The sequence below is a fragment of the Emys orbicularis genome, chromosome 2 (assembly GCF_028017835.1).
Source record: "Emys orbicularis isolate rEmyOrb1 chromosome 2, rEmyOrb1.hap1, whole genome shotgun sequence".
NCBI lineage: Eukaryota > Metazoa > Chordata > Testudines > Emydidae > Emys > Emys orbicularis.
Genome location: NC_088684.1, coordinates 226,593,712 through 226,620,682, shown reverse-complemented (window position 1 = coordinate 226,620,682; position 26,971 = coordinate 226,593,712). Strand labels below are relative to the sequence as shown.

Here is a 26,971-nt window from a genome sequence, read left to right as displayed (position 1 = left end):
ATCACCGGTCCAGATAACACCAGGGGAATGTCAGAGTCTATATAACCTTTTTTAGTTCCCATTACTCCGCAGCTTGCAAAAAGAGAGACTATAGTGGCAACAGTTCACAAAGGATGAGGGAAAATCTGGATTGCAGCTCCCTCAGACATCATGAGGATAACAACTGCCCACAGCCATCAGTCATGAATGTAAAATAAATGCCATCACAAGGAACGTTAACCCTCTTCCTTCAGGTAAACTATTCTGAATTACCAATTAAATGTGTTTTCAAACAGATGTACGTCTAAGACATATTTTGGTATTTTTATGGCTAATACATGGAATATAACTGCTAAGAAATATTTTCACTCTGCAGTGCAATTCGTAGTAAATATAAAACAAGAACTGTGTGTGACCAAAAAAACCAATCTCATAGAACATTACTTTACTAAAGAAAATATTTAGATTGTGAGGTTTGGAAGAGTCCTACTTCAGATAGACTTAATGTATGATTAGTTTTCCAGAACTATATCTTCATTTTACCTTTGAACATTATGAAATTCACTTACAAGCTGTTGTATAGGTATATGATGTTGTACACAAGGCAATATACAAATATCTCATAAAAATTGTGATCGTAAGCAATACTTTCCTAGCTACATAAACGCAGTCCACTCCTATATTAATATTTGCTTAAACTGGAGACAAGATAAGCCATGCTCTTTCTCATTTATGATTCAGAACCAAAATTTGCTGTTGGCCAGAGCTTTGCATCCTAGTGAAAACAGCTCTACAAGTTTGCAAGCTGATTCCTGTTCACCAGTTAGTGCTGCATCTGACAAAGACTAGAAGGCGTTAAGCAAGTTTCGTAATCTTAGCCCCTAGAGGGTTTATGGCAGTAGGGAATGTTAGGGTACAGGGCTGCCTCTGGCCATGCCTCTTCCCTCCCCTCCATCATCTGGCCTGCCCCCATTAATGCTAATGAAAGCTGAGCAGCACCTTGCAGAATTGGGCCTTTATTCAATTTTCTTCCTAATGTCCATCAGTATATACTCCCTAAAAGATTAGTCATACTATTATGACCTGAGTCAGACTTTTTCAACATTAAAGAGGAGGATCCTGGCAGGACATGTCACTATTTACAAAAGCATCACATTTTTATTAACAATTTGATTTCTACTAAAAGTTATGCTTGAGACAAAGCCCTGTAATTTTTTTTAAAGTACCCATTGGTAACAAGATCTGTGTTGCACAGCTCACCAATATCCTTTACACACTAGTAGGAATAGTTTCAAATGTAATATTTCAGATTAAATACATTTACAAAAGAAACCCTTACAAATCTTGCCAGTTACCAGCAGTAGCTATATAAGTATTTGAAGTTAGATAATATGAGTATGCTGTAAACTCGCTAATGTACCCACTCTAAGCTGACAAGAGAGAGCTCTCCCAATAGCTTAACTACTCCAGCTCCTGAAGCAGCAGTAGCTAACCAGGGCTTTGGAGCTGTGCTCCAGCTCCGCTCCAGCTCCAGGCAAAAACTTGCAGCTCCACTGCTCTGGAGCTGCTCCGCACTCCAGCTCCGGGCTCCACTCCAAAGCCCTGGCTAAGTCGGCGGGAGAAACTCCATACCAGTATTTAGATCATTGTAACTTACATCACTCAAGGGGTGATACCCCACCTCCAAGAGACATAAGTTATGCCAACTTAAGTTGTAGTGTAAACATATTCTAAGGCCATGTCTACACTACAGAGTTAAGTCAATTTAAGTTACATCGATGATCATAAGCTGCTTTAAATACAACGGTTGTGCACATCCACACAACGCTGCTTGTGTTCGCAGAGTGCATCCACAGTCAGTGCTCTTGCATTGACAGAGAGAGCATTGCATCGTGGGAGTGCGCTATCCCACTGTGCAACTTGCCACCCTCTGCCACTGGAAGATCTGGGAATAGATCACAGTGCATCATGGGGGCGTGCTCACCAACCCATGATGCAGTTCTTTCAATCCCATCATTCCATGGGCTTCTGACTTCATTTTGCACTGTTTTTGCACATCCCCTGTAAACTGTGTGTCCACCATCTCTGCCTAAAAGCATAGCACCTGAACTACTGACCAGTCTGGTGATGAGTATTATGAACACAACATGGCTAGTCCTGCAATATTTCATGAGCTGCAAAACAGAAAATGAATCTATGGTATCTGCCTTGCGGTGTGCAATGGAAAGAAACAATTCAAGATTGCTGCTGGCATTCACGGAGCTGCTGCACATGGTGGACCATCAGTACCGGGCTTGGGAAATAAGCACTTAGTGATGGGATCGCATCATATTGCATGTATGGGATGATGAGCATTGGCTGCAGAACTTTTGGATGTACAAAGCCACCTTCCTGGAACAAAGCCCACTTCCTGGAACAGTGTGCGGAGCTTGCCCCTGCCTTGGAGTGCAAGGACATCAGAATGAGAGCTACCCTCACAGTGGAAAAGCAAGTGATGATTGTTGTGTGGATGCTGGCACATCCATACTGCTACTGCTGGGTCATGAATCAGTTTGTAGTTGGAAAGTCCACCGCGTGGTTGTGATGATGCAAGTGTGCAGGGCCATTAATCACCTCCTGCTATGAAGGATGTGGCTCTGGGTAATGTGCAGGAAATACTTGATGGCTTTGGGGCAATGGGATTCCCTAACTTCGGTGGGGCGATAGATAGAATGCATATCTTAATTTTGCCCCAAGACCATCTTGTGACGGAATATATCAACCAAAAGGTCTACTTCTCCATGGTCTTGTAGGTGCTGGTGGATCACCTGGGCCATTTCACTGACATCAATGCAGTTTGGTCAGGGAAAGTTCATGATGCACACATATATAGGAACACTGAATTGTATAGAAAGCTGCACGCTGGGACTTTCTTTCCAGTCTAGAAGATTCCAAAGGGGGATGTGCAAATGCCCATAGTGATCCTGGGAGACCCCGTCTATCCCTTTCTCCCATGGCTCATGAAGCCTTACACCGGGAACCTAGACAACAGCAAGGAGCGCTTCAACAACAGGCTCAGCAAGTGCTGAATGACCATTGAATGTACCTTTGGCAGATTAAAAGGTCACTGGCGCTGCCTTTTTGTCAGGTTAGACCTTAATGAGGAAAATATTCCAATGGTCGTAGCAGCCTGCTGTGCTCTGCATAATATTTGCAAAGCAAATAGGGAAAATTTTCCCCAGGGATGGAGCGACTGGCTGCTGATTTTGAGCAGCCAGATACCAGGGCAATTAGAGGGGTTCAGCAGAGTCTATTTGAATCAGAGAGGCTTTGAAGGAGCATTTTGACAATGAGCCCCAGTAATGTGTCTTTATGTGATGCGTTCAACCAGGCAATGTTTACTTGCCACCTTGAATGACCCCTCTAATGCTTACTACCTGTGCTTTAACTGTAGTGAGCAAATGTTCCTGCCTATAGCCACTGTGTTTGAATTTGTTGGCATAGCAGGAGAGTTTCATTGGTGGGAGGAGCATTTCAGTGTGTACACCACTCTTGTCAATGAAAGCTGACTTTTGTTGACAAAACTGTGTAGTGTAGACAAGGCCTAGGAGTAGGGAAAGAGAAGAGAATACTGCAGGTACTGAGGGCTGTTTGTTTATCTTAAGTATACTGGCAATAAACTGGTTTTGAGGGTCACCATTGTATTTGAAGTTATCTAGGCAAAGTAGTTTGAATTAATATAGGTATGTCTGAATTAACAGAGAACTTCCTGCAGCTGCAGTGAAGGTGAGGGGAATTTGTAGTTTGGGACTAGGTGGTGGGGGGGCGGAGGAGAACAAAGAGAATATTTGGTTAGACACGGAGGTCCAGAGTTTAGCACAGAGGATTTGACTAGATGTCAACACAACTAATCAATTATTCAGAAGCAAATCAGTTCATTGATAGTGTCAGTTATATACAAGTTATATATAGAGGGCCAATTTATAGTCAAAGAACATTATATAGGTATGGTAAACACAACTGAGAACTCTCCTTACTACTATTACATACATGTTCCTTAATTTATTTTTTATGGCAATGGTGTTGCCAAAATTTAGATACTTTCTTATATCAACAGAATAGGAAATATTGGATGTTCAAGAGATAGTTGCCTCTAAACTGTGCAATTGGACTCCCGGCCTTTATGTTTCTCTTTGTAATTACAATATAATCAAAGGGTACAGACTTAAAAATTGTATTAAAAAAATAGGTGGCACAAGTTAAGCACATGTCATCCTAATGTGCGCATACTGTCTGGTGAACATACACCCTTCAGTGAGTTACTGCTTCCTTAAAGGAACAGATTGAGTTATGCCCATTTATAGCAACTGAGGATAAGTACCACAGTTTTGGTACAGAATATAAAAAAGTGCTGGAGTCTTACACAGCAGTTTCAAATGGCTCTCAGGCCCAAATCAGACCCATCACGCTGTGCAACACATTACATTCAAAGTTCTGTAGCCTAATGTATGTCCATCTGCTCTATGTAAAGCCTGGAGAAAACTTTTTGTGGACCCTGCCTGTTTTTCTTCCACATAATTGCTTTCTTTAATGCTGTAATCACCAAGGGCAAGCAGAGGTTGAACTGTACGCTACTAAAGCTGAAATGGAAGCCAAATGTGGCAGAGCTTGGATTTTTTTTTTCTTTTCATCCGGAGTTGTTATGGTGAAGCCCCCACTAGGAGTGCATGAAAACAGATAGCTCAAATCTCAGACATTCATGCCTGGATTTAAATACAGATTGGACATAATGCCATGTGGATAAATGCCTGTGAACAATCTAGAGGAGAATAAGTGTCCAGGGAGATTAAGAGATTTATTATAACTCTGAAAGCTGTACCTTTATATGGCAGGAATCCTCACTTTTCAAAATCACTGAATTTAAAGGAGCACAAATTTATATGTTATTCTAGTAACTAACCAAAACCCCCTCAGTACTAAGCAGCGTATGTACATTATTAAATAATTTATGTAGCCATTCTTCTTTCCATTCAGCAAAATGAATTTAACTACGAATAGCTGATCCTCTTCTCATATATACACATGCAGTACTTCCATAACAAGTCAAAATAGTTCAGAACTGGTGAGTTACCAGAATTTATTGCTCAGGACTGTTCACTGAAAACACAGGTAAAAAACAACTCTTATTTTCTATCTACATAGTATATCTTCAGTGGATGGGAGACTGCAAGTGGAACTTTGCTTTGAAATTCTCCTGCCTTTTCCACATACTATTTTCTCACCAATTTATGGCCCAAACAGGAAAACCCATGGGGGGAGGGGGGAGACAGAACACCATAGAAAACCTGCTAATTTATACTTGTGAGTTCCTGTCTCATTCTCCTCTCAAGGCTGAGAGGCTTAGAAGCACACAGAAGATGGGGCGAGGGGAGCGGAATAAGAGTGGAGGAGGGAAAACTGCAAATTTCTCTCTTACACCAAAGATCCATGAGAAAACAAGTCATACCCACAACATCTAAAGCCATCCTCGCCACGCTACCCTCACCACACACAAAACAATAGCGTCACTACTAAGAGCCATGGCAGCACTGATTAATTCCCCTGCCTTCATTTTACCCTCTCCAAGATGGGTAATATACATGCAGGGCTAATTACTGATGGTCCAAGAACAGTAATTTACAAGCAAATTTTCAAATGGAAATATGTCCAGGTCCACAGAGAACTGAATTTGCACAACAATTCCTCCCATGCACCTTCCACTATAAAAGTTGCTGAGGCACCTATACTGCATGCATTTGGAAGGAGGGGGCCTCCAATGATTTCTGGAATTTCCCATCTTTTCCTTCTCCTGGAGAGTCATTTCTTCCTCTTCTCCCCAAGTTTGAGGGTTTTTCCTACTATACAGTCTCTTTTCATACTGTGCAGTGAAGGGTAACATGGCTATGTGAGTCTTCAGAAAACTCCCCAAAAGGCTATTATTTGGAATCATGTAAAAATAAATAAGATATTTTATAGGGCTCCTTTCCCCTTTCCAAAAGCACTTTGAAAAATAAGGACCAGGCCTGAAATCTTTACTCAAAACAAACTGCCATTAAAGTCAATAGCAGCCCCATAAATCAAGGAGGCAATGCATCAGTTATACTTCATCCATTTTTCTAACTGAATAATCCCACAGACACAATGATCTAATGAGCATATGGTAATATTAGGCCTGACGCGCTGACAATCTGTGAGAGATAAAAAACTTATCTTGATCTCCACATAGGGTAGATCTTCTGAGTAATACTACAAATATCATGAAAGTTTGGCTGCTAGGCCATTCAGTATTAAGTGGGAAATTCAGAAATGAAGCTGAGGGGGCTTCTGAGGGATTTGTTAGAAACAATGTCTCCATAGAAGATATCACTAATAATTGACTTTATTCAGTGGAAAGGGGAAGAGAAAAGTTTCCACCCATTGCACACAGTAAGCATTTCATATCCCTTGATACTGTAATACTGTAATGGTCCATACTGAAGTTACCTGTAGTACTATTTGTTTATGGAAGGATATGATTGGAATTTAAAGAACTTAGCTACTTTTGTTTGTGGTGTGCGTTCAGTGCAAGCAAAAAAGGAAGGAGCATGAGACAAGTTCTCTCTTAGGTTCATTCCAGAGCACTTGCTTAATGCTTGGGTTGAAATGACTAGACTTCTTGGAACCCTGGATTCAAATGCCACAAATGTCAATTTACTCCATCTTCACAAGGATAAACAGAGTATGTTACCATTAGCTTGGTGTTTTTTTTAAGAGACCCATATAAACAAAGCGCCTGTCAAATCTTTATTGATATTAAAATCCATGAGTTTTGCCTAAATAAGGAATTAATAGGTCCTGCATAACTGGAGTTGACTATTCAAGATAATCACTACATATAGATATCTCTGGGGCAATAGACAGGAACCAAATTGCACATGGAATGATACATAAAAATAGCAAGAGAAGGGCAGGCTGGGGAAATGTCATTTTAAAAAAAACATTAAACCAATTGTTCTGAAATGAATCTGAAAAGAACTTTTCTCAGGTCTTTTCCTCTCATGTTTCCAACCCCTCAGAAGCCCCTTCTCAGCTTCATTTTTAAAAATCCCAGTTGTTACTGCCAACATTTTATGCTGCAGATAGCATTACTCAGAAGTTGTCAGACTTTCAATCTTAAATGGAGATCAAGATAACAAGACTACCACCTCACACACACATTGTCAACATATTAGATCTAATATTGCCTTTAGATCATTGTATCTGTGGGATTATGCAATTAAAAAACTGATGGAAGTATAATTGATGCTAGCAATTTGTTGTAGATACTATGAGACTGCTTCAAATTTCAGTGTTGTTGTTTTTTCCCCCAGCAGAGTGGGGGAAGCATCTGAAGTCATATTTCCATGAGAAACTTCTTTCGAATATCACCAAACTTTTAACGTGAGGAATTATATGTTGCACTGCTCAGTAATTTAATGGTCAAATCACCTAACCTCCAAAATGAGACAAATTCCTCTTCTACCAAGACAAGTTACAGTTTGTTTGAAGATTGCTTTGTTTTTTAATCTTTACATTTGCTTAGCCGTGTGGTGAAACAAAGAACAAGAGATACAAGTAAAGGGGATTTTTTTTTTCAGTTTTGATTATCTTGGGGCTTGGAGAAGAGTGGTTTTGTTTTTCTAGCTTTAGTGCAATGTGAAGCCTCTGATTATGGGCTCTGAATTAAAAAAAAAAAAGGCTGGGGCATCTATACATGCATATGGGGGGGAGGAGGAGAGAGAGACAGGAAATCCTGAAGTCCTTATTCAAATCCGAATCAAGCAATCCCTATTGTCAGACAAGATTTTCATTGAAGTCAATAGAAGTTTTGTCCAGGAAAGGTCTGCATGGAATGTCCCTCAGTTTTTTCCCCTCAAGTGTTTACTCAGGTAAAATGCTCATTGAAGACAATGAGACAATGATGGGCCTGGAACCTTATCGCCCCTTTGGGGCGGAGGTATGAGGTGTTGGAACCTTGCCACTCCCAAGTTCGCATGCTCGCCTCTCTGTGGGTGGCCCGATGTGGCCTAACAGCCTCCCTTCACGCAATCACCCCTTAGTCAGGGCAGTGCAGCCTAATGGCCTGAGTCCATCTAATCCCCCTCGCAAGCGGGGTAGTGTTTATTTATTATAGCATGTCAAACTTTGCTTGTCTACTTTAGCGAACGCTCAAAAACATCGTGAAATACTTCATTATGAATGCAATCTTTCAAAAGTTACCAATGTATGGAGGGTTGTCAAAGGTGAAGCAGACATGTTATTTGATTGGATGTTTTTGTTCTTCAGAAAATGCATTATAAGCTCATCACTTCTGCCATTTTGCATTTGCACGCACTGCCTCAACCACCGGCATTTAATGGCATCTTATCTATAGCAGAGTGACTGTAGAGCAGGAACAGTCCTGTCAGAACAGATTAAATGGAAATGCACACTGTATCCAGAAACAAAGTATGGTGACTGATTTACACATGAGTAACTGGGGATCAGTTTAGTCAGATTTCTTGAGCTGTCTCTATGATTATATGTAGTAAAAGCATAGTGTATTAGTGATAAGGCCTAAAACAAGAAAAGAATAACAGCATGGAAGTTACTCTCAAATTTAGTGATAAGAAGCTACACATTTGTTCTCACTAAAATCCCAGAGATATTTTAACTGCACTGAATTGCAATTATACCACTTGATATTACTATTGACAAAAATCATTGTTGCATAAAGGTACGACTAGCATTAGTAATACTATCAACAACTCAATTACTCAGGATGTCACACAGATCTGTCAAAAGTTGCAAGACAAATCAAAACAACAACATTCTAGAAATGTTAAGACCCTGATACAGTTAGAGTCTTTAGTCTCAATTATTTTGCCTTAAATGGGCATAAATCAGACCCACGTTATTACTGGAATACATAGAAGATGATTTTTTTTTGGTGATTAATTTTTTGGAAATATATTGGAGAAAAATTTAAAAAAACGAAAGAAAAAAATTATTCTGATATATCATTGTATGTGATTTGATTCATTGGACTTGCCAGTTACACTATCAACAAGTAGAGTCAACTATTAAAATATGTAGGCTAAGAGTTTCAAAGCCAATTTAGGGATTTGCATGCCCAATTCCTATTGATGTGAATTTGCAAATCTTATCCATATTGTTTGCCTAGCAAATTAAAGCCACAATTAGATGCTGTTTGGAAGGTTAATTGATGAGCCAAAATAATTAATTTATTCTAGATCTTTGACAAAAATCAATTCAACAAAATTCTGATGAGCACCTGTAAACATGAATATCTGAACGGGTAACCCTGCAAAAAGAACTGCACTACCATTTTGGCTCAAGCTAGCCCCAAGATCTAGGTATTTCTACTAAGAATAAGAATAAGCTGATGGGGACTGTGGCTAGAAACCACTGTCATGTCAAGAAGTGTATGGAAGTGTATAAGAAGTCTGGTTCAGAGTACTTGAAGGAATGCTGTCACTTCATCAGTCAATCATTGCTATCTTTTCTAGAATATCCACTTTTAAATCCAATAATATCTAAAATGTTAAAAGTAAAACTAAGGCAGCAGCACTGAAAACAGCCAGAAATAAGTTGAGGAGAGCCAGCTGCATATACTACCTCCAGGTTTCCAAATAGCCTCATTTTGGGAGATACCCAAATGGTTTACCAACCAAGGACCTGATCCTGCATGGATTCCAATTGTGAGAAGGATGTGGAAGTTGAAGACACTGAATGCCCTGCATGATTGTGCCCAAAGGGAAGCTGGTTTTTTTGTTTTGTTTTGTCTCTGTGTCCTTTTTCATTTACTATATTTCTGAAGCTTGTAAGAAGAAAGACTCGAAAAATATTTTTTAAAAGTCCAAAAGAAAAGTTATACCACTTTGTTAAAATCTTAAGAATTTATAAGATGATGGATTTCTTTGAGTAAAATATGTAAGAAGATGAACAGTCTGGTTTAATAAGGCTACAGTTGGTGATGATTACACAATTAGGGAATATATCAAGTGATTCTCTGTAAAGAGCAAAGCAATGAAGAGTTTCAAAGGGATCTCACTGAAATGGGTGACTGGGTAACAAAATGGCAGATAAAATTCAATGTTGATAAATGCAAAGTAATGTACACTGGAAATAGGGTGACCAGATGTCCTGATTTTATAGGGACAGTCCCAATATTTGGGGATTTTTCTTATATAGGTGCCTATTACCCGTACCACACACACACACACACACACACTCTGTCCTGATTTTTTCATACTTGCTATCTGGTCACCCTAACTGGAAAACATAATCCCAACTATATGTATAAAATTATGGGATCTAATTTAGCTGTTACTACTCAACAAAGAGATCTTGGAGTTGTCATGGATAGTTCTCTGAAAATATCTGCTCAATGTGCAGCAGCAGTCAAAAGAGCTAAAAGAATTAGGAAGGAATAGATAATAAAACAGAAAACATTATAATGCCACTATATAAATCCATGGTACACCTACCACTTCAGTACAGCGTGCAGTTCTGCTCACCTCATCTCAAAAAATATATATATTAGAATTGGAAATGATACAGAGAAGAGCAACAAAAATGACTAGGGGTATGGAACAGCTTCCATATAAGGAGAGACTAAAAATACTGGGACTGTTCAGTTTAGAAAAGAGATAAGGGGAACATATGATAGAGGTCTGTAACATCATGAATGGTGTGGAGAAAGTGAATGGGGAAGTATTATTTACTCCTTCACATAACACAAGAACCAGGGTCACCCTATGAAACTAATAGGCAGGAGGTTTAAAACAAACAAAAGGAAGTATTTCTTCACAGAACACAGAGTCAACTTGTGGAACTCATTGCCAGGGGATGTTATGAAAGTCAAAAATATAACTAGGCTAAAAAAAGAATTAGATGAATTCATGGAGCATAGGTCCATCAATGGCTATTAGATAAGATGACCAAGGACACAACCTCTTGCTTTGGATGTCCCTAATCATCTGTCTGCCAAAAGCTGGGACTGGATGACGGGATCAATCACTCGATAATTGCCCTGTTCTATTTGTTCCCTCTGCAGCATCTGTCAACAGCCATTGTCAGCAGACAGGGTACTGGGCTACATAGACCATTGGTCTGACCCTGTTTGTCCATTTTTATGTTCTTATGATTTGCTGTCTTTTCAATTGCTCATAATTGGCATATCTCCTTCTTCAGCTTTTTTTTTTTTTTTTGCGCAAAAGACACTGGGCCAAGTCCATCCCTGCTGTAAACCCATTGTCTTCAGTGCATATACAGGACCTAGCACAAAGGGCTTCTGACCTGGTTTGCCTCTAGGTATTACCACAATAAAAATAAAATTAAAATTATAATGATACAGCAGAGATTAATGTGGCCCTGTGAGTATGAGAAACTAAGAGCATAAAAGGCAGCTGTAGTATTTGTAAGCAACTTAAAACCTAGTGTTTACTTCCTGGCTGAAGTGACCTGGAGCACTGAAAGTGCATGCAGTGCCAGCTTGAAATGCCCCAACAAAAAGACAGCTGGGATGAAATACTTACTCTAATTAAATCAGTGGCAGTTTTGACATTGACTTCAAGGGAGCCAGGATTTTACCTAGATCTTGAGGTCCAATTTGCTCCACTGTGTAATATTCAATGAATGAAACATTAGCTGATGAAAAATTCAGAACGGCAACAGGGCAGATTTTGAGTGAGAAGAATAGAAGACCAAGAACAGAAGTGCTACCTGGATTAATGTGGACAGAAGAGAAAGGAAATTGTAATGACCCATGTAAATCTCACAAGATATATTACCAAACAGAATTTTAACTTCTGTGAGATCCTAAGTATTACAATGCATGCACAGTTGGCGGAACAAGGAAATGTAGGTTTAAGACGTAAGTGTTGTACATATGCCTCTACACGGGGTGGGAGAAAAACTGGACAGTTGGGGAGAAATTAATACCTTGAAATGTTAATAAGTATAGTGTGTGGTCATGACTCATATGATTTGTTGCCCGCCAGATGCCAAAGCAGAAAAAGACATCATATTAAAAAGGAAGACAAGTGACTGACAGGGTTTGGAAAGAATTCACAATCATCATAGTCTATATTGAAACCAATGATATAAACAGAATGAGATGGAAGGCCATACAAACCAGGCTTCAACAGTCGGGGAATTTAAACAAGTACAGCTCAAATGCTAGCTCTCTCAGAAATGATACTAATGCCACACTCAGGAAGAAGTGAAGAATGGCAGATTAGGAATTTCCATACATCTTTAAAATTATACAAATGGGACATGGGACTATTCTTAGAGTAGCTGAAACGAATACAACTATGTTAGTATTTGGGTTTCAAGTGTGCTTAATGCATCCAAAACCGATTAAAACAATCCCTACCTAAGGGAACATTCATTTAAAATTGGACAGACAATTCAGTTCAGCTAAACAATGCATCAAATGGCAGTATCTGTCCCAAAGTGATACAGGAATCTATATTATTTAAAATAGATTTGGGGGGGACACTATTGTTGACATCTTTATGGAAGAAGCATGTTTTAAACACAGATTCAGGTAGAGAGAGTGTAGTTGTTTGTAAGAAAGGAAGAGGACAAGACAAGGGTCAGAAAGCAATGAAGGGAATAGTGGGAGAAGGAAGTTTGGGAGGAGAAACAGAATGAGAAAGAGGAGTTGAAAAGATGGAAGCAGAGAGACAGGGTTCAATGTAGGGTGAAGGTGCACAAGGAAGGGAGAAAAAACTTCAGGTCTGGCACTTCTTATCTTAGATATAATGGCAATCTTTATGCTCAACTGGCTTAACAGAGTAGCTGAGTGCTCACTTGAGTTCCCTAGCAGCTATCATCAGTTTGCTAGAGAACTCCCATGAGAACTCCCATGTTAACCATGTTTGCTCTTGAGAAAAGACAGCTCAGGGCGGATCTGATAATATTCTTCAAATATATTAAGGGCTGTTATAAAGAGGATGGTGATGAACTGGCTCTCCATGTTGAGTGAAGGTAGGAAAACAAGTTATTGGGTTCATCTGTAGCAAGGAAAATTTACGTTAGATAGTAGGAAAATCTTTCCAACTATAAAATAGGCTTCCACAGGAGGCTGTGGAATCCCCATCACTGGTGGTTTTTAAGAACAGGTTGGACAAACACTTGTCAGGGACGGTCTAGATTTACTAGGACTTGTCTCAGTGCAGGGGGCTGGACTTGACAACTTCTTGAGGTTCCTTCTTAAGGAAGCAGCATTGGACGGGGGGAGGGATTCTGACTGAAATACATTCAGCCAATAAGACTTCTGAAATACCTGGGGAGAGAGACCTTTGCTTTGAATTTATTTTAGCTTGTTAAATTAGGCATTAGTTGCATTTTACTTTTCTTCTCATGTAACAAATTCTGCCTCATTACTGGTAATCACTTAAAATCTATCTTTCTTTAGTCAATACATTTGTTTTATTGTTTTATCTAAACCAGTGTATTTGGACTGTAGTGTTTGGAAAACTCCATTTGGGATAACAGGATTAGTGCATATCATTTTCTATTAATAAAATGGTGGATTTTATATGAGCTTGTATTGACCAGAAGACAGCTGGGCAGTACATGACATACGTTTCTGGGGGCAAAGTCTGAGACTGTGAATTTGCTGGTGTTGTGCTACAGTGTAATTCAAGAGTGGCTGGCTGTAGAACTCATACAATACAACTGGAAGTAACTGAGGCCTGGTCTACACTACGAGTTTAGGTCGAATTTAGCAGCGTTAAATCAAATTAAGCCTGGACACGTCCACACGACGAAGCCCTTTTTTTCGACTTAAAGGGCCCTTTAAACCGGTTTCTTTACTCCACCTCTGACGAGGGGATTAGCGCTGAAATCGGCCTTTCCAGGTCGGATTTGGGGTAGTGTGGACAGAATTCGACGGTATTGGCCTCCGGGAGTTATCCCAGAGTGCTTCATTGTGACCGCTCTGGACAGCACTCTCAACTCAGATGCACTGACCAGGTAGACAGGAAAAGCCCTGCAAACTTTTGAATTTCATTTCCTGTTTGCCCAGCATGGAGAGCACAGGTGACCACACAGAGCTCACCAGCACAGGTAACCATGGAGTTCCAGGACTGCAAAAGAGCTCCAGCATGTACCCCAGTCTGTGCTTGTTTCCCAGGCCCAGAATCGGTGTTCCACGGCATGAACCTGCCCCAGTAACACCATTATTTGCACATTGCTGGGGCCTGTACTTTGTGAGAGGTCTATGTCCATGTCAATTTCTTCATCACTCTCGTCGTCGCGCTGCAATCACCTCCTCGCCTGGTTTTGCTTTGGCATGTTCTGGCTCTGCATATACTCCAGGACAATACGCGTGGTGTTCATAGTGCTCATAATTGCCGCGGTGATCTGAGTGGGCTCCATGATCCCAGTGCTATGGCGTCTGGGCTGAAAAAAGGCGCAAAACTATTGTCTGATGGAGGGAGGGAGGGGCAAGTGACGACATGGCTTACAGGGAATTAAAATCAAAAAAGGTGGCTGTGCATCAGGGAGAAACACAAATAACTGTCACACAGAATGGCCCCCCCAAAGATTGAACTCAAAACCCTGGGTTTAGCAGGCCATTGATTTCACGGAGGGAGGGGGAAGCAAATGAATACAGAACAAATCTGGTCCATCTATCTTTTACATCTTAGGCTGGCAGCAGACGGTGCAGCATGACTGATAGCCATCGGCATCTTCTGGGTGCTTGGCAGAAGATGCTGCATTACGATTGCTTGCCATCATCGTCAAGACGGTCCAATAGGACTGCCAGCAGGACTGAGTCTCCAGGAGACAAAACATGTCTGCCCAGGCGCCTCTGACCGAACTCACTGAGGAGTACGACAGTGATGGATACCAATCGTAATACACCATCTACTGCCAAAAGGCAAGGAGCTGCTGCTGTATAGCAATGCAGTCCCACGTCTGCCAGCACCCAGATAGCTGATGACGGCTACCAGTCATACTGCACCGTCTACTGCCAAAAGGCAATTAGCTGCTGCTGTGTAGCAATGCAGTACCACGTCTGCTGGCACCCAGATGACATAGGGTGACGGTGAGCTGAGCTGAGCTGAGCGGGCTCCATGCTTGCCGTGGTATGTCGTCTGCACAGGTAACCCAGGAAAAAAGGCGTGAAACGATTGTCTGCCGTTGCTCTCACGGGGGTGGGGCCTGACGACATGTACCCAGAATCCCCCGCGACACCGTTTTTGCCTCATCGGGCATTGTGATCTCAACCCAGAATTCCAATGGGCGGCGGAGACTGCGGGAAGTGTGGGATAGCTACCCACAGTGCAACGCTCCGGAAGTCGACGCTAGCCTCGGTACTGTGGATGCGGTCAACCGACATAATGCACTTAGAGCATTTTATGTGGGGACACATACAATCGACTGTATAAAAACGATTTCTATAAAATCGGCTTCTATAAATTCGACCTAATTTCGTAGTGTAGACATACCCTTACGTGCTGGAGGCTGTGTGAGAGCAGACCAGATGTGGTAGCTCTCCCAGCAAAGCAGTGTAAAAGGCAGGTTGGAGAACTGAGGGGACACTGTAATTCATCAATCCAGATTGTACTCTGGGTAATGTCACACTGTCTTCAGTAAAAGGTTCTCTAATATTATCAGATATGGTACAGTCGTCACCTTAACATCTGAAATAGATAACATAGAATCATAGAATCATAGAATATCAGGGTTGGAAGGGACCTCAGGAGGTCATCTAGTCCAACCCCCTGCTCAGAGCAGGACCAATTCCCAACTAAATCATCCCAGACAGGGCTTTGTCAAGCCAGGCCTTAAAAACCTCCAAGGAAGGAGATTCCACCACCTCCCTAGGTAAAGCATTCCAGTGCTTCACCACCCTCCTAGTGAAATAGTGTTTCCTAATATCCAACCTAGACCTCCCCCACTGCAACTTGAGACCATTGCTCCTTGTTCTGTCATCTGCCACCACTGAGAACAGCCGAGCTCCATCCTCTTTGGAACCCCCCCTCAGGTAGTTGAAAGCAGCTATCAAATCCCCCCTCATTCTTCTCTTCTGGAGACTAAACAATCCCAGTTCCCTCAGCCTCTCCTCATAAGTCATGTGCTCCAGACCCCTAATCATTTTTGTTGCCCTCCACTGGACTCTTTCCAATATTTCCACATCCTTCTTGTAGTGTGGGGCCCAAAACTGGACACAGTACTCCAGATGAGGCCTCACCAATGTCGAATAAAGGGGAACGGTCACGTTCCTCGATCTGCTGGCAATGCCCCTACTTATACAGCCCAAAATGCCATTAGCCTTCTTGGCAACAAGAGCACACTGTTGACTCATATCCAGCTTCTCATCCACTGTGACCCCTAGGTCCTTTTCTGCAGAACTGCTACCTAGCCATTCGGTCCCTAGTCTGTAGCAGTGCATAGGATTCTTCCGTCCTAAGTGCAGGACTCTGCACTTGTCCTTGTTGAACCTCATCAGGTTTTTTTTGGCCCAATCCTCTAATTTGTCTAGGTCCCTCCGTATCTGATCCCTACCCTCCAGCGTATCTACCACGCCTCCCAGTTTAGTGTCATCTGCAAACTTGCTGAGAGTGCAGTCCACACCATCCTCCAGATCATTAATAAAGATATTAAACAAAACTGGCCCCAGGACCGACCTTTGGGGCACTCCGCTTGAAACCAGCTGCCAACTAGACATGGAGCCATTGATCACTACCCGTTGAGCCCGATGATCTAGCCAGCTTTCTATCCACCTTACAGTCCATTCATCCAGCCCATACTTCTTTAACTTGGCGGCAAGAATACTGTGGGAGACTGTATCAAAAGTTTTGAAACATCACCACCTGCATAAGGGACTGCACTGCTATTAATACATTTCTTCTCTCAGATTCAATAAGACTATCCTGAGATGATGTAAACTTGACAGCAATTTACACCACCATGCCAGTATGTCATTATAGATGATAAAAGAGATCCTGGAGATGGTCAACACCTTTCCCTCCCAATTGCTAAAAAGCTAGAACTTAGTCTCTGGATCTCCAACTCACGTCATATCCCCCTACTGAAACCTGGGGAAAAAAACTGTTTAACTGCCTTTGCTTTGTAAGTGTGACATCTATATTAAAGGAAGCTCATACATCTGGATGAGCTTAACAATATCAAGACCAAGAAATCAATATACAAGTCATTCTTAATATGGCACTAACTCAGTATTCTCTCACTACCACTAAAAGTGACTTTCCAAACTCAAAACCCTTTCAATAACTATTTATGAAACTGGAAATTGATACTGAACAAAATCAATGCAATAGAACATTTCTCAGTTCTCCTGACCTCAGTGTTATATAAGCCCCACTTTACACAGGTTCAGCTTGTCTGCATTAGAGGTTTGCACAGGTGTAATTAAATGGATGTACTTACACTTATAAACATTTTATTAATGTAGGTTCCACTGTGCCAATTGCCTTTGAACATAAGCAACACATACCTGGCACGTGTGATTGAGTCAAGAAAAAAGGAACAGGCATTCAGTGACATCCAAACTGTTTCCAATGAGATTAATGGTGATGTCACAAACCGTGAATTGAGACATCATTGAATTCATCAGAAGAAGTCTAATTAAAAAGAAGTAAATCTTTGTAAGCACAAGTAGTACTATAAAAAGAGTATATTACTTGTAAGATATTTTCATAAGCAACAGTTAATATTAATATTTCAGTAACAGGCATAATAGTCTGATGGAAAAGGAAGCAGACAAGTGTATTGCAACAAGAGCAAAACTTAGCATCTGGTTGCAGTGGCAGAACAGTGCACTGGTGATGGGCACAGCACTGAGCTGATCTCACTTGTCCGGAGATAGCGAGTGATGACATTTGAAAGTCATTATCGAAAACCCAGGAGGAGCCTCTTGTGTTGCTCAGCTGAGGCCTCTTTCCAGATGTCAGCAGCTTTATGAGTCAAAAAGTAGATTTAAACCAAAGGATAAGTCAGGAATCGGCAACCTTTGGCCCGCGGCCCACCAGGGTAAGCACCCTGGCAGGCCGGGCTGGTTTGTTTACCTGCCGCGTCCGCAGGTTTGGCCAATTGTGGCTCCCACTGGCCACGGTTCACCGCTCCAGGCCAATGGGGGTGGCAGGAAGTGGCGGCCAGCACATCCCACAGCCCACGCCGCTTCCCGCAGCCCCCATCGGCCTGGGACGGCAAACTGTGGCCAGTGGGAGCTGTGATCAGCCGAACCTGCGGACGCAGCAGGTAAACAAACCGGCCCGGCCCGCCAGGGTGCTTACCCTGGCAGGCTGCGTGCCAAAGGTTGCCGATCACTGAGATAAGTCATCCTGAATTTACTGATCGGAAGGAACTGGCTGAGAATGTGAGATTAAAAAAAGAAGCTTGGACGACAAGCTACTTGAGTTCAGAGTAGTAAGAACCCTCCTGAGGACTAGAGTTGTAAGAATAACTGATTGTCCAATTTGCTGGCAATTCAGAGAAATTTTAAAAAGTGTTTTGGGTCAACCGAAAACCAATTTTTTTTCAGAAAATCAAAAAGTTGAAAAAAGTTGTTTTGGATCAAATAAAAATGTTTTGTTCAAGCTGAAACAAAATATTGTGTTTTGATTTCCAACATTTTCAAGTTTTATTTTCTTAAAAAGTTATTAAAGGAAATTTCGAAGTGAAAAATCATGTCAAACTGAAAAATTGAAATCTTTCAACTTTTTTTATATTTTTGGGTTTGGGGTTGACATTAACAATTTGGGAAACTGATAAAAATTCCTCAAATATTTCAGCTCCCAGCCCCAATTATCATCCAACATGACAGCAGGTGGCGCCACTCACCCAAACCGGGCTGAGTGCAAACAACAGACATCAGCCAATTTCCCCAGGCATGCACCCCCCTCTGGAGTATAAACCCAAAATTATACCATCTTATGCTGCACAGGGAACTGTACAGCGTAAGGTCATAGAGTTCACCCCTCCCTCAATGTGGCGAGGAAATGCAGCAACCCCTGCCCCTTGAGCTAAGATTCCCAAGCATTTCACTCCAAATTTACTGGTTTAGATTAAAACATAAAATAAGTTTAATTACAAGAAGCTAGATTATAAGTGATAGCAAAGAGATCAAAGCAGATTATCTAGTAAATAACAAAAACACAAACTAAGTTTAACATACAAGTAGGATAGGATTTGAATTAACAATCTCTCACCCTGACTGATGATACAAGCAGACTTGCAGATTGTAGAGGCACCAGCTGAACTTGCTTTGCAGCTTAGGAACCCCAGTCCTTTTCTTTTGGAGCTTCTCCTACGTGTTCAGTTGTGGGGGAGTGAAGGACAACAGATGATGTCACTCCCTGCCTTATATAGCTTTAACATATGGTGGGAACCCTTTGTTTCAAACTTGGTTCCCAGACCAGTTTGTGGAAAAATACAGACATCCTAAAATGGAGTCCAGAGTCATGTGGGCTGGTCACATGCCCTTGCAGAGTCATAGCAGCCATTACTTACAGGCTGGCTGAAACGTCCACAGGAAGGCTCACCAGGTGGGGGATAAGCTTCTCCCTAAGGCCTATTGTTTTCCCTACTGGCCTATTACCCTGAATGGACCCTTCACAGCCAGCTATTTAGATGGGAAGCATCTTGCTTAGTGGGTGTTACCCAGGTGTGACTACATGTGAAATACAGATACATAGTCAATATTCATAACTTGAGATACAAAAATATACATGTACACAAATAGGATAATCATATTCAGCAAATCATAACTTTTCCAGTGACACCTTATACGCCCCAGCTTGTACAAAATGCACCATAACTATTCCATAATCAGATCATATAATAATATTACTATGAAGAATACAGGGTGCAGTGTCACAAAGGGAGTAACAGTTTTTGTGTTAAGTGTAATATTTGAAAAGTGGCCTTCATGTGAAAGGTTAGGAGAATACTGGAGTTTGAAGTGATTCAGGTTTCTTAGCTATAGAAAAAGTCACCATCTTATGGCAAAATTTCAAAACGGGCTAATATTTAGATATTTCCTTTGCACCACATTATAAGAATTTTACTAAAGTGATATGGAAGATTTGCTAGTCCTCTGAAGCACTATTGTGCTATATTTGGAAACTAAATTCAATCATTCAAGTGTAAAACAGATGGATTTTAATCCTACTTTAAGCACAAATCTCAGTGTAAACATAACTATGGATTGACTACTGATGCTCAATATTTAGTGCTGAATTATGAGCGTAACAAGTCTCTACAATTAGCAGCATGTACAAACTGAACATTTAATAGTAATATATGTCATCCTTTTAAAATATAAGTTTCTAAGAACACACACACACACACACACACACACACAGGACTAACTTACACTACAATAAATTTAAGATCCAGTTTATAAAAATGGAATTTTTTTGTTCCTGAAAAGACTTAGATTTCAGTTTATAAGACAGTAAATAGGACTCACTATATTGAATAATTCTTGGTCTGGGTTGTGAATTCAGGAATTGAATAATCACAGAGCTTGGTAAAAGACCTACTGCCAACTGCCTCACTGAAGTAAATGCCTCCTGCGTTCAAAACAACAAATAATGCCCTAGAACGCAATTTTTTAAAGTCATGGGAAGTGGTGTCATATGCATTTTGTACATTCAGCTTCTATATGCCAGTATTTTCTACCTTATTTAAAATATTGACAAAAACTATTGCACAGGGAAGCAGTTTTAGTTGTAGCAGCACCTCATTCGTTCACATTGCTCAGCAATTACTTTAAAGAAAGCACTAAAGTGTTTTTCCTTCTCAGTTTCAAAAATTCAATACAGACACTGATATACCTGCAAAGAGATGCAGTATTTAGCACGGTAATGCTGCTGTTTATACCCTGTATTTTTTTCTGATAAACAGGCTTTATATTTAAGACAATGTAATTTATAATTAAATAATGTATGGATACTAAAGTACAGTAACTTTTTTTTGATATTTGGTTTATATCTAGCCAGATATTTAGTCTATCTGGTTTATATTTTGAAGATAAAGACTGTAGTGACTGTAATTACACAGTCAAACATAATACAGCTGAATCCTACTTCTATTCAGTGGCCCATTGCAAATTTGTTTGGAAGCAAGAGAGAGGCTGTTACTTCACATAAATCTGTTCTCAATTTCTATTACTCCCCTCTCAATATAAAACACTCAAACTCTTCTTGCTTTGTGGGAATAACTCACAGGTGACACAAAACAAGGAGCAATTGCGCTCCAATATTTTCACCAACCTTGCAATTGTGTATTAGCTTCAAAAAAGCACACTCCTCTGCATTGCACTGATCTTGGATGTCTTTGCAATCAGTGAATCACTGGGCTTGGGAACAGGATTTTCTACTGCAGATGGCAAGCATTTCACTGTGCCAGACAGCACAGGAGATGCCCAGTAACTGCTGATGTGTAGGCTTTAGAAAACTTTTTCATGAAACAAAGGCTTCAGTTTGTTTTCATCATTTAATTTACAGCAGAATTTAGTCTATTAAGAATGATTGGACAATAAACCTGTACATTGGGCTTAATAAGTGCCTGCTTTTACAATCAGATTTTATATACATATGTATATATAATGGTATTTTATAAAGAAATCAGCTCAATAGCCTATTTTAAAAGTTTATGGTATTATTTAAGCAACAGTTATTGCAGAAACAGTGCTGAAAGTATTCATCCATGTGCATGTGATAAACAGTGGCGTAGCCAGGTGGAGGAAACAGGGGGAGCGATCACAAAAAAAGACGCCACCAGCTGCGGTGCTTTAACTCACGTGGCGGCGCTTTTACTGACAGGGCAGCGCTCCGGGTCTTCGGCGGCTCCTCAGCGGCGGGACCTTCACTCGCTCCGCGGGTCTTCGGTGGCATTTCGGCGACTGAAGGGCCCGCTGCCGAAGACCCGGAGCACCACCGGGTGAGTAAAAATTAAAAAGGTGACAAGAAACTGAAAAGGCGCCACTTGTGCTCAGTGGGAGAGTGGCCGCTGCCCCACTCTCCCCCTAGCTACGCTACTGGTAATAAAACAAATGGGCCAGATCTCACTCAGGGCCATATTATACTCTCAATTTTTAAGCAAACAAGTCCACAGTAAAATCCTGCCTAAAATTCAATGGGTTTAGGTTACCTCCTCCCACGGAGCCTGCTCCTGCCCACACTAACCCATCAGTGGGTGGGAAAGCATGTGTGACCTACCCCAAAACCTAGCAGATTCCCCTGGGATCCACATGAGGTCAGAGCCATCCCAGTGGATCCCTGTGTTTCCACACTGACTCTGCATATAAGCAGCACTTCCCAGGCTACATGGTTGTATGCTTTGACACTGTTTAAATAATATCTATTTTTGAAGATTTTTTAATACTCAAATATATTTGGTTTGTATAGAATTTGATACATAAAGAGCACCTAATATTTTAATATATATCCGAAATGAAAGGGATCAAATTATAACTATTATCTTGATCAAATTAGCTGTTTCAAGGTGGAGTCTCATTCTCATCTCAATATCCAGGGATTTACATGTGTAACTCCTGCTAATGGAAATGGTGTTTGTAGATCCCTGTGTATGAAGATGAGAGCATATACCACTAGACTATATCCTGTCTGCTCTCAGGGATTCATTGAAATGTACCATTGTATTGGCTTTGAGATTCTGTCAGGGCGCTGGAACAATTTTTATAGGAAGGGTCCTAAAAGCCATTGAACCAAACTATAAACCCTGAATATTTCAAGCCAGGGCACTCCTAGTTCCGGCATCTAGTCTGCTGGGAAAATGCAGATTAATAAAGCTTAATGTCTAACCCATTTTCAATGGCAAAACAGAATGGAAACGAAAACAATGAAACACAAATAAAACCTGCAGCAGTGCTGAGATTTTGCCATCTGACTTGTAAATTCCTAATTCAAGGGTACAAAAACAGAGATACAGAAATAGTTAGGCAAAGAGGACAATACACAACAAAGATTCACTTGCCATACATTGTGTGAAGACTTCCTGATTTTTCAGGATTTCCTATGCTCTCTAGACATGGTATGAAGTTAACCAGGCCCACATTTTTAGCTGTTTTCTAAACAGACTGGTATGGGTGAAAAACCTTGCATTTCTTCAAGCAAACTGAAAAACTGCACTCACAAACAAGGAGCTAGATGTGCAATTACCTCCACTCTGATGGATGCAGCCATAAATAATGTGGGAATATTTTAGAGGAGACAAGAATAAATACTCTATATTTCAGGTAACTCTGAAATATAAATACTTCAATATTATTCAAGTCCTGTGTATCTTACACATTACTCATTTCAGTGATGCTTCATAACAAGTTCTGTTGCTGCCATGGCATAAAAGTACAAAAATAATCTTGTTTTTCTTACAAGGAGCACTTTTTATAATCTCATAAATTAGTGCACATTTCACTACAATAATCCAATCTGCACTTCATTGAAGACATTTAATAATAATAATGATTTATTTTTATAACCTCAGTGCTTTTGATTATCAGCATTGTTGGTGTTTAAATCATGTGCACAACTGATTCAGGTGCACAACTCCCATTAAAATTAATAGGGATTATGCCTACACCTGAACTATGAACAGTTCCATAAAACTACTCTTTAGCAGTCCTACAATTCTAAAAGACAGCATTTGGGTTGTTTTAAAGGGAAAAAAAGACACATTCACCTACACGTGGTGAAATATTCATTCCCTTTATTTCCGCAACATTATCACATTATTTCCAACAAATTCTCAAATGGTGAACTACTGCCATGTGCACAGAGGCAGCATAAAGACTACACACAATTTAAATCCTGTTTTCAGGATGTGTATGGCGCATAGGCCTTGTGCTAGTACTTTGCACAGGTAGGGTTACCAGAATACCCAGTCGAAAAGGGACCCTGGTGGCTCTGGTCAGCTCCTCTGACCGGGTCATGAAAAGTCCAGTTGTCGGTGCAGTGGGGTGACAGGCTGCAGGCTATGCACAGGGGTGGTCACTGGGGCTCCACGCGCTGTCCCTGCCCCAAGCATCAGATTCCCAGCTCCCACTGGCCAGGAACTGCAGCGCGCAGAGCCACCTGGCCGCAGAGCTAGAGGGACATGCTGGCCACTTCCAGGAGCCGCCTGAGCTAAGCGCTGCCCGGAGCCTACACCCCACACTGGCCCTGAGCCCCTTCCTGCACCCAAACTCCCTCCTGGAGCCTGCGCCCCAATCCCGAGCATCCTCCCCCACCCAAACCCCACACTCTCTCCCACACTCCAACCCCCTGCCCCAGCCCTGAGCCCCCCTCACACTCCGAAACCCTCAGCCCCAGCCCAGAGCCCCCTTCTGCACCTCAAACCCCTGATCCCCGGCCCCACCCCAGAGCCTGCACTCCCCTGCACCTCCAGCACCCCAAACCCCTCATCCCCCGCCCCACCCCCAGAGCCCGCACCCCCAGCCAGAGCCTGCACCCCCTCCCGCACCCCAACCCCCTGCCCCAGCCCAGTGAAAATGAGTGAGTGATGGTTGGGGAGAGTGAGCGATGAAGGGAGGGAGGATGGAGTGAGTGGAGGCTGGGCCTAAGAGAAGGGGCGGGGCAAGGGTTTCGGTTTTCTGCAATTAGAAACTTGGCAACCCCTATGCACAAGTTGAATTTCACCCCAGAAGTGGATTTTATTACAGAACATTTTAAGGTATGCATTTAGTTTGAAGAAAAAAACCACAAGACAATCATATATACATCATATAAGGCCTCAGTCCTGTAACTTGTAGCATGCAAACAGACTGGCTACAACCAGATAGAGCCCCACTGACTTCAATGTAGCTCTGCATGGACATAGCAGCCCAGCTGAGCACTACACGTTGCAGGATCAGGGCCTAAGAATTTAAGGTATTAGATAAATTAATATTAAACTAAGTTTTTTGGGGCAGATACCATATTTTTTGCTCAGTGTTTGTACAGTGTCTAGAACAATGTAGCCTTTAAGTATGATTGGAGCATCCATGTGTTGTTTCAATACAAATAATAAATAATTACACTGATCCTAGATGAAACCTATATTTTTCCTCCCTTTTATATGAAAAAAAAACAAAACAAAATGATGTTAAAAGATACTATCTCAGATTGGTTCCTTTTGCTTGTGTACATAAATTTCTAACCATGTTTATATTATAAGCATCTCATTCACCTTGATTACATATAGAAAAACACTGCACCAAGTGACCAAAACTACTCAGGCAAAACTCTCACAGATGTCAGTTGGTCTCGTTAACATAATAGAATCTTTGATCCATCTCCCATTGAAGTCAATTAGAGTCTCTTGATAAACTTCAGTGGGCCATGGATTAAGACTTGAATGAGTAAATCAAACAGGATCAGGCTTGGAATGATTTTCTTAGCATATACTGTAAAATACACCAGCAACAAAAGTATCTTTATACACTATATTAGAGTATTATCACTATATGCAAAACAACAATTAGAATCAGATATGCAAATAGTCAATTAATTTCAACAAGTGTTGCTACTGCCTTAAAAATATGAAAAGTAAACACTCTATTAACAGGCTTTACAGTTCAATCAAAATCTGAAGACACTAAAAGCCACTGAATAGGTTTAATCTATGTAAAATGCAAGTGGAGTATAGGAAGAACCTGGACCAACAACAATGTGCGCACTGAAGTTTAAACCAATACCTTTGAAACAATACAGGCAAAAAACCATTAGCAACAGGCTTAAACACTCAGGTTTAGTCTCATCCAAAATCCACTGAAGCCAATGGGATTCTTTCCATTAACTGCAGTGTGCTTTGGATCAGGCTGATATCATCTTTAAATCATATTTAATGTTATTTTCTCAAATCCACATCAATAATACTCTTTACCTACCACACAGTACATAGTGGGCTAAACTGTGGTACAAGTTTACTTGGCTTGCACAGAGAACATTTTGACATACGTTTAGTTCCATTTGTTTTAATCTGATATTTACCAAAAAGAGAATGCTAACATGAAGATTTACTTGGAGGCATATTTAAGTCATTTAAAAACCTTAAACCTAATGCTACTCCTCAGTGTTATAGGCATAGGATATCAACTTTGCTGCTTCTATTTCTCATTGGCACAGAAACTGAAGTAGATGTGCGTATAAACCAAGAATACTACAAAAAAAAATGCTGAAAAATACTGATATAATGAACATTTTTCACATGACATATTTGACAAAGTCAATTACGTTAATATTGCAAAGAACCAACAGTTTAAATTGTTTAAATAGGCCTGCATGAACTAAGCAGACAAGCGCATACACCTCACACAAGACAGAAGATATAGATTTTTAAAGCTTACCATTATCATTTTTAAGATTCCCATTGCTGAGCTGTTTTAGTCTCTTCTGATGTGATTTGCCATTATAGTGGATTTGTGCTTGAGCAGCAGAGTTCAACTGAATGTTACAAACATTGCACAAAGTGAAATTGGTGTGTTTTTTCTCCTTCTCTTGCTTTTCCTCACTGTCATCAGGTGCTAATTCTGTCTCACTTTCCCTGTCTGGTACACTTGGGAAACCTGGGGTGTAAGAATGATTACCATGGGGGACATCAGGGCTCCAGGGCTTCTTCATATTTTCTAAAAAAAATAAATAAAACAAAATCATGAACGATGCACAGTATCAACACCTGGAAAGTAGAGAGAAGCGCTATTGGTTAGTCTTCATATTTTATTTTAGCTCTTAAAGTATACAGTTCCATTTCACACATTTTGCTTCCTCTTGGTGAGTCTTCCTTAAACCCCAAAGTTAAGCAAAGGCAGGTATTTACACATTTTAACAGGACCTGTAAGTCTATCCCTGGAGTTAAACTGTCACTGCAAAATCCTTTTCTAATTAAGTTCTATTCTGACTTTCCAGTTATTTTGCTGTATTTGTTCATTAGCTGAACAAAAAGGGTAGAATGAACCATTATGTGA

At 40.9% G+C, this 26,971-nt stretch overlaps 1 protein-coding gene across 1 annotated transcript in view; it reads right to left on the bottom strand.

The window, feature by feature from the left end:
- The window catches only part of ZNF385D (zinc finger protein 385D), a 623,326-nt gene that overhangs the window by 438,256 nt on the left and 158,099 nt on the right, over positions 1–26,971 (bottom strand). Inside the window, exon 2 of the mRNA XM_065399356.1 lies at positions 26,354–26,632. Within this exon, the coding sequence (XP_065255428.1) occupies positions 26,354–26,632 (279 nt within the window). The remainder of the gene's footprint in view (positions 1–26,353; positions 26,633–26,971) is intronic.